Genomic DNA, 9,236 nt, shown 5'->3' with positions numbered 1-9,236 from the left:
CACACACGCAGACACGCGCATACACACACCCACACGTACACACCCACACACGCACGCACACACCCACACACACACGCACACACACATCCACACACGCAGACACACGCATACACACACCTACACACACAGACACACACGCACATACACACACACACACAGACACACACGCACATACACACACACATACACAGACACACGCACACCCCCACCCGCGTGTCACCCGCCCCCCGCTGTGAGCGCCGCGTTTGTCCTGCAGGCGGCGGCACGCGACTCGCGGCTCCGCGGCAATCGGACTCCCAAAATCAATTTACATTTTCATTAAACAGGGAGTGTAGGTGGGTGGGTGGTGGTGGTGGGTGGGTGGGTGGTGGTTATAATCGGGGAAGGGCGCAACCACAAATAAGGGAGAAGTGCTTGTCGCGCAGGTGAGGGTGTGCGCGTTTGTTTGTGTCTACTGGAGGTGGAGGAGAGGGGGGTGCATTTTATATATAAGCGACATCGGCTGTCTCGGGCAGTTGTGCTCAGAGCGAGCGGCCAGGTGCTGTGCGCAACCCAGAGGGTACCTTGTGGGCTGAGTTAGGGGGTGCGCGCTTCACTGCTCTGCTCGCTCGAGGCAAATCAGAAGAGGACGAGGAGGGTGCTCGTACTCGCGTCTCCCATCACCAGCAGCGCCTCCTCGCTCGATTCTCCCAAGTCCCAGCCACCCGCCACCTGCCCGCCGGGTCAAGATGCTATTTTGGCACACGCAGCCGGAGCACTATCACCAGTACACGCCTCCCAACAGCTACCTGCGGTAAGCGAGCCTCGCGGCGGGCATGGCTGGCTTGTGTTTGGGAGGAGGAGGAGGAGGTAGCATGGGGAATGGGCAGGTAGCGGGGAACGCACGGGGGGGTAGAGAGAGAAAACGCGTGTGCTTGGGACGCGGTGGTTGTTCGGTTTATGTCCACCCAGGAGACCGCTTTAGTGCACGGTTAATGGTGAGTAGTGGAGAGGATTAGTGGAGCAAGCACGTTGTGGACGATTTTCGATGTTTAGATGATGATCATCAATTTCGCGCGAGTGAAAAGTAAAGCTCGAAGCCGTTTGAATCCCGCTCAAGGCTAACATCAAAGGCGAGTGATATCAGGTTCATACGTGAACGTTTTATAAATGCATATATTTTTTGGTCAAAGAAAAACAATTATGTCGCCGTTTGAAATGATCTCCGTGTCTCAGCATGATAATGAAATTGGAATGTATTTAGTTTTGATTAGATTATTTATGGAAATGTCACAGAAACGCGGTTTCATTATCACAGTGCTAATAATGTTAATGGGTATTGTACAGTGCCGCTGAATGTTAAATTGTTAACTAAGGCTCTGTCTGTTACCGAGGTCACCTTTGCCAAATCGGATTTATCTGAATACGCTCTTGACCTGGTTACAATACGTGTATGTGTCTGCGTGCGGGGATCGGTGGTGCAGTGATTAGCGCACTCCGCTATTAACCCGAGTACCTGAGTTCGATTCCCGACGCCGTCCAGCATTAGCGACGAGTTATAATCTGAACCTCTATTTCTGCCAATCCGCACTGCCCAGTGTGGTGAAGTATGGTCAAACACCCGACGCGGCGTTTGGAGGCCTTTATCCAACAGCTGATTAACACAAACTTAATTTGTCAGTCCACTGCTGAATGAAGGCCTCCCTAATTAGGACTGCACATTCATATTGTGTTGTATTACACCTTAATATATTGTATATATATATTGGCCTGCATAGCTTCTCGCTAACATCACTTGCCCCAACAGTTTTAGTGTATACCTTGACTAAACTGTTACGGAAAATCAATTGTGTCCAAACTTTGGTTTCCTCCGCCGATCCCAATAACCAGCCCCACTTTAACACGATCCACTCCTCTTACCCATCACAACTACGGGGTCAGACGGCTCGTGGGTAATTGGGGACGCCACGGTCTCGATGCTCACTCAGGAACATGCATTTCGCTTTAGCTATTTACATTTGAACTAAGACTGAGGGTTACCTGAGTTGAGAGACCAGTGGGATCACGTGTTGGGGCGCCACGATGGCGAGATGTTAATGACCTCGCCTGGTATACAGGAGGTCGTGGGTTCGATCCCGACCCTGACGCCTGCTGTTGTATATTTGGAGTTTGCGTGTTCTCCCCGTAATTACGTGGAATTTTTTCCGGGTCCTCCGGTTTTCCCTCCACATTTAGAATCATGCGTTTAGAGTAGTTGGCTGCAATAAATGTCCACATAATAAGCCACTTCATTGTGGCCAGGTCACTTCTTCCTGTGGTAGTGTGGATTTTTCTCCGGCTCCTCCAGTGTTTCCCCACAACATCTAGAAACATGCGTTTAGAGTATTTGGCTGCTATAAATTTATACATCGATGACAAGTCACTGTGTTGAGCAATCACAGAGGTTGGCAACCAAATGAACAAGAAGCGGCATTTCTTTCGAATTCGGTAAAATAAAAACTCTTTCAAGAGCTGCAATGCACTGTGGTGGTGAATGCGAGACGGTGATCCTTAATAAATAACGTCACGAAGCAGTCTTTAAAGAGCCGCATGCGGCTCCGGAACCGCGGGTTACCGACCCCCTCGAGCTATTATCTGTGGCCAGGTCGCTCCTGAAAAAGAGCCATTTAGCTCATTGAGCCTTACCTGGTGAAAAAAAAATCCTCCGCGGCCAACCACTGCAGAGAGAGAGAGATCGAGACGAAGAAGAAAAAGAAGGGTAGGTAGCGCGGTTTGTTGATTTACGACTCTTGATTTGTATTTATTGAGCCCGTCCGTTGCGCTGTCCTCCGCGCTACGTTTTACTGCCGAGATGTGCGGCCCGATAGCGTGGCGCCTCTCGGGGGCAGGTGAGCGAGGGGCACCAGCGGGGGGGTTACGCCCGCGTCTCCGCACATGAAACGGAGCTGCCGTGTTCACATGGAGGATGATGATGATGGTGGTGGTGGTGGTGGGGTCGACTTCCCCTTCCCCCGCCCTCCCTGCGCTCATTAGCGATCTTCAAACGGGACGGGTTGATTTACACAGCCCGCAGTGACCGCGGTGCTGAGTGCGGTTTTTGCGCATTAACATCCGAGCCGGTGATTGTCTTGAAACGCTCGCTAAAGACGTCGTCTTGACGTGTCCCCCCCACCATCCCATCCCCCCAGTGTCCGCATACTTCACGTGTTGTAGGAAAGCCGCTTCGATCGAACACCAATTGATTGTTTTAGGCCGTTCCATTTTTTGTCGCAACGAATTCGGGGCTGTCGGCTTATGCGCTTGTGTATTGGTTGCACGATTAATCCGCGGTGGCCGTTGTATCCCTTGAACGCACGCGCTTACATCACCTGCTTAAGTGCGGTAATAAATATTCTAATTTGGAGTTTCATCGAACATTACAAAAAAAAACACATTCTTTATAAAAACACATGAAACAGACAGACCACTGAAATCCACATTCTGCACGGCCCTTTTGTAAAGCCACTGGTCGCGTCGGTTATTTGACCATTCTCCAATACGCTTCGTGACTTGCTGATGGCACACTGAATGTCGAAACCGGTCCACAGTTTTGCTTGTGATGAACCAAAATCCTGCTGATAAAAGACGCACTCCCAGCGGGCCCGCGTGGACAATGCGATGTCTACAAAATGCGTGTCTTGTCTTTTGTCGAGGGACAGACGTGGGAAGGAGGTACAAATAACCAAAGAGTAAGGAGCTAAACGTTCTGCTTATTCATAGGTCGAGTCTGGCGGGGAACAGTGCTTGAAGCAAACCATCCGTATGTGAAGGGTGTGTAATCGTGTCTTTATACACGTATAGCACTTAATGTTTATTGGGCGGGGGGGGGGGGAATATCAGTGACGACAAATGGTCCATTGTTAGTCACATCGCTCTTCTCGAGGCGCCGTAATACGTTCTGAATAAACGCTTAAGTACAGCGCTCCATTCATTAAGTGGATGGATATCACATCTTACTAAAACATAGAGTCAATGAAGCGCTTGGGCGCAAGAGGCTAAATCAACTCAAAGTGTAGTTGGTGTGTGAACGTGGGGGCGGCGAGCGACGCATTGCGCCATAAACTCAGCCAGAGGCCTTCATCCAGCAGTGGATTAACAGTTCTGTAAATTATACTAATAGGGTTTTTCCCCTTTTTTCTGGCAAGAAAAAAAGGGGAAAAACCCTATTAGTATATTTTGGTACTGGCAAAGGAGATCCCATGATGAAGTTCTGTAAATTATTACTTGTAATGATGAAAACTATGCACGTGCAAAGTTTTACATTTTAATCACAATACAGTACATTAAGTCGTAGCAATATTACCTTTCACAATATTTTAATGTGGCTAATAACATATCTACAATTGAGCTGTCTCTAGCATGGTACATGGGGTTGCGTTTTTCTGGTCAAATAATAAAAATAACCCGTAAAAACAAAGTTTTTCACTCTAAATCCTTTATATGCGTGGCGGCTCGAGTCCTCTCGTCCTCTGGCTTGAGATGGCTGCCACCTATGGGTCAGATGATTGTCTTCCAGCATTAAGCAATTGGTAATTAAATATTTAAAAAAATTCCCCTAAACAGTGTAAAATTTTGGAAAACATTTTTCACGAAAATTAATTGTCACGCACAATGAGTCTGTGTGGAAAATGTCAGCTCGATTGGATCACGGGAAGTGGGTTAAAAAACGACCGAAAGATTTGCACGGTCGTAAGCAAGCACGCAAGCACGCAAGCAAGCACGCAAGCACGCAAGCAAGCAAGCGAACTTAATATAAAGGATATAAAAAAGACAAAGATCCCCCATGTAGCCTATAGAAGACCGTTGGGGAAAGTGCTGTTGGCCAGCACCTATTAAAGCCCGCTTTGTGCCCCCAAGGCTCACGTGCTCACGCACCGCACCAGTTGCAGCACTCATTTACGGCTGAGACGACCTAAGGAAGGCCCAGGACCGGTTCAAATATTCGCCACTGCTCTTGGTCGTGAGCGGGATAATCGAACTCGGGTAGCCGTGTGCACAGTACGCGCACAGGACGCGCACACAGCCACGTGTAGTTAGTTATTCGTCTTGCTGCATAAAGGGCCGCACGCGTGTTACTCAAAAATTGAGTACAACAACAACAACAAAAAATCCCCCAACTTTTCAACGAATAATTAACCTCCTCTACGCGCCGCTTATTTGTTTCGGGAAACAAACCAAATATTTGACTAACTTCATTTAACCTGAACCTTGCGTGCGGGCGCGTTAATTGGGTCATCAAAGCACCGCGCTTGGCGCACTGGTAACGCGGAGCTTGAACGCCACGAATGATTACCCCGCATCGGCCCGCGGCAACGTGAATTCACCATGGGGGGCATGTGGGGGGGGGGGCATGTGGGGGGGGGGGGCATGTGGGTGGGGGGCAAGTGGGGGGCAAGTGGGGGGCAAGTGGGGGGGGGGCAACGTTGGGAAGCGGGCGACGTCCTTTAAATTGGTGTCGTCACACGTGCATCCCCTTATCAGTTGTGCCAGACGGGCAGAGGTGGTGGGTGGGTTGGGTGGCAGCGCGCTGAACACTGTGGCATTGGTGTCAGGATCTCTCCTGACACCAGGCTGGATGCAGTGGCTGTGCCTCCGTGCTGATTCTAGATTTGAAGCTTTCGTGACTGCAAGGATTCATATTCTTAGGTTTTTTCGGTAAAGTCACGTAGGTAAAAATTAAAATTTATAAAAGTGAAATAAAAATAAAATAAAAATCACGACGTTTCGGAGGCAACACAAGCTTCCGTCTTCAGGTGGAACCGTCACAGCACGATTGCTGTATCAAGTGAGAGGAAGCCTGTTGCCTCCGAAACGTCGTGACACAAGCTTCCGTCTATCTGAAGACGGAAGCTTGTGTTGCCTCTGAAACGTCGTGATTTTTATTTTATTTTTATTTTACTTTTATTAATTTTATTTTTTTACCTACGTGCTGAGTTTACTTTTGTAAACGAGTTGAACACCGCCAGGTTCAGCCTAGGGTGACATGTAACGCTCGGCTGTCATCGTAAGAATCATAATATTTATTTATCCTGGAGGAATCCGATGAGTTATGAAGACATCTGATGAGCTATAATGAGCTGCTGCAGTAGCAGCCGTGCCATCATGATCATCATCATCATCATCAGAGCACTGTTAGTATCATCATTATTGGCTGCAGCAGTACCACCATCATCGGCAGCGTTATCATCGCCAGCGTCACCACGCATCATCATCCACCATTATACATTTTCCATCGCTATTCATTTATATTTTTTTCATCTTGCCATTTTCGTGAGTCGTCCTCATGCTTTTTTACATTGTTGAAATCAAAGTCTATATAATTGTATGATTTATTTAAAAAAACCAAGCCAAAATAAGTAAGCTAATTATCAGCTTTAATCTCAATCTCAATATTTGGCGCAAACCAGAGGTTATGTTTGTCCCAAAACAAAACGAACATTCATTTCTTACTGATAAGATAAATTATATCTCCATGTTTAAAAGTACTACAATTAATTTATTCTGACTTCATGGCTTGTTATCCTGACTTCCTGGATCTTGTCCTGGTTATGTTTTGATGTCGTTTTCAACAAATCGTCGTATCTGATTGCTAACTTTTATTGACGGGCGAGCTGAATCAATAACTATTTGGGTTGGTGTTAAATTCGTGTGTGGCACATGTGACAATTTGTTTGGCTATGTCAGGTGGTGGATGGCCTTCACGAGGCAGATTTGGTAAGATAATTTCGTGGCCTAACACAAATATATAGAAAATCATGACATTGGTTTGCGAAAGCCGATTGTGTTAACACTGTTTGAGACTAGGCTCTAAAGAAAGCTATCTCTGGTGTGGACCAATCAGTTTTAAAGACAATGCATATAATATCAGAGCATTTTTTTTTGCATGTTCACCACAAGTATATGTGGTGAATGCAGACATGATTCCTTGCAAACGGTTTCTGTTTGGTGTTTTAACATCTTAACACCTGTTTTATTGCCAGAAAGGGTAAAGCCTATTCTTATATTTTGATTCTGGCAAGGGAGGTCCCATGATGATAAGACAGTGTTTCGATTTAAAGCTTTCGTGACTGCAGGGATTCATCTTCTTGGTTCTTTCGGTAAAGTCACGTAGAAGGGAAATAATAAAATAATAAAAATAAAACATAATAATGTATTTTATTATAATAATAAGAATAAAACATAATAATGTATTTTATTATGTTATATTTGTATTATTTTATTATTTCCCTTCTACGTGACTTTACCGAAAGAACCAAGAAGATGAGACAGTGTTGTTCACGGGTTTGAGTTTTTAAGTACAGTAATATGATATGTTACGCTTAATAGAAATTAAAACAAGTTAATTTGAATAGCAGTTAAGATTTCAATTAAACTTTCTCCTCTCCCCATTATCTGGAGGTTCTGGTGGCCACTTGCAGAGTAGACTTTGACATTTCGCGCAACATTTCCACTGTCAGTAAAATGTAAGCCTGTTACGATATAAGATTTTGTGAAAACGTAAAAAAATGCGGTGCAAGGTACATTTTCACACTGATCAATCACACTAAAGTTAAAATGCAGTTATAATACAGTTCAATTGTATAATATTCGCACAATTAGTTTTTAAACCATTACACTAAGCATTTAAGTCATATATCAACTCGTGTGCAGATTCTCGATGGATATTTTCCTCGCAGGAATGTGGAACCGAGTGTCGACTTGTGGAGGCTGTGTTGAATGATGACGAATATTCATAATCGTCACGTATGGCCCTTGGCCAATCCACTTCTGGATCAAGGTCTCCTCCTCACCCCCTATTGGTCACTGAGGCTGTGTTGACTGAACACAACACTGGCCAGTGTGGGTTGGTAAAGAGGGATGAGCCAAGACTGGTTCAGACATCACTCACCACTGATGTTAGCCGTGGGCGGGATTCAAACTCGGGTCGTATGGTTCATGGCACGGTTGTGTGCTAACCGTTTTGCCACCGCCCGCCCGCTCCCCCTAATGAACAATGTTTAAAGTATAAAGATATTAAGTTCAAGTTCATTTATTAGGTATAGCCCTGTGAGCCATTCGGCTCTTGAATCGGGTGCAACCGCAACAAACAAAAAACAAAAACATGAACATAAGCGTCGGCATGGTGGCATCAACAGCTTTGGCCATGATACGATCTCGAAAAGTTTAATCGGATTATGTAATAGCCAGCCTGCATTGTCTGGTCATGCCGTGCGAGCGAGCGGCGTGTGGCGCTGTCGGAGGAGAGGGGATCGACACCGCTCACCTCTGACTCCGCGCGACGAGTGACGGTGCTGACGGGCTGCGTCGGCACAGTCTGGGTCGAGATGCCCCTGCCGCCGATGGAGAGATTGCCGACATGGATTGTTGTTGTTCAAGCGTTCTGAAAAGCTGTCAGCCTGAAGCGAGCGCCGCGAAATTAAATTTTGCCAAACAAAAAAAAATGCTTAGCTCTCAGCAGTCTGCGGCAGCCACCTATGACCACGTGTGTCACCTTCCCCCCCCCCCACCCCCTTCACCTGCATAGCCGCGGCGGCGCGTGCATTGTTTTAATTTTCCCACGCTCTTCTTTGTGCGTGCGCGTCTGCAGAGACGTGTTGGCGCTGCCCATCTTCAAGCAGGAGGAGAGCAACATGCCCAGCGAGCCGGACTCCAAGTCGCCGCCGCTCCAGTACGTGATGTGCGCGGCCAGTTCGCCGGCCGTGAAGCTGCACGAAGAGACGCTCACCTACCTCAACCAGGGTACGCGCTGCTGCTGCTGCCCGCCGATTGACCGAATATTTCCTGCGTCGATGGTGGACTGGAGTAGGTGGCGTGTGACTGGCGGCCACGGGCACGCCGCCGAGGGGACGTGTGTACCAGCTGCGGAAGTTTCGATTTAAAGCTTTCGTGACTGCAGGGATTCATCTTCTTGGTTCTTTTGGTAAAGTCACGTAGAAGGGAAATAATAAAATAATAAAAGTAAAACATAACAAAATAATTCTCACGACGTTTCGACCACAACGCAAGCAGCCATCTTCAGGTGGAAAACAGGTCTGTCGAGAAGGCGTTGTGGCCGAAACGTCGTGAGAATTATTTTGTTATGTTTTATTTTTATTATTTTATTACTTCCCTTCTACGTGACTTTACCGAAAGGACCAAGAAGAGGAGCTGCGGAAGTATTATTCCAGGTCGGCCACCATCCCTGATTACACCCGTCTTAAGGGAAGAGAGAAGCCAAA

The 9,236-nt window shown here is 46.9% G+C and overlaps 1 protein-coding gene across 2 annotated transcripts in view; it reads left to right on the top strand.

Annotated features, from left to right (window-relative positions):
• The first annotated feature begins 402 nt into the window (after positions 1-402).
• The window catches only part of LOC133344868 (transcription factor CP2-like protein 1), a 31,374-nt gene continuing 22,540 nt past the window's right edge, over positions 403-9,236 (top strand). The window contains exons 1-2 of one of the 2 annotated variants that reach the window (XM_061555139.1): positions 403-793; positions 8,606-8,757. In XM_061555139.1, the coding sequence (XP_061411123.1) occupies positions 729-793; positions 8,606-8,757 (217 nt within the window). In that variant the 5' untranslated portion in view covers positions 403-728. The remainder of the gene's footprint in view (positions 794-8,605; positions 8,758-9,236) is intronic. The other variant, XM_061555140.1, reaches the window with a different exon arrangement.

Source organism: Lethenteron reissneri, chromosome 20 (genome assembly GCF_015708825.2).
Source record: "Lethenteron reissneri isolate LAM-NWPU_2019-01 chromosome 20, ASM1570882v1, whole genome shotgun sequence".
NCBI lineage: Eukaryota > Metazoa > Chordata > Hyperoartia > Petromyzontiformes > Petromyzontidae > Lethenteron > Lethenteron reissneri.
The sequence above is the reverse complement of the archived record's forward strand: the minus strand, read 5'-3'. Positions and strand labels throughout refer to the sequence as shown.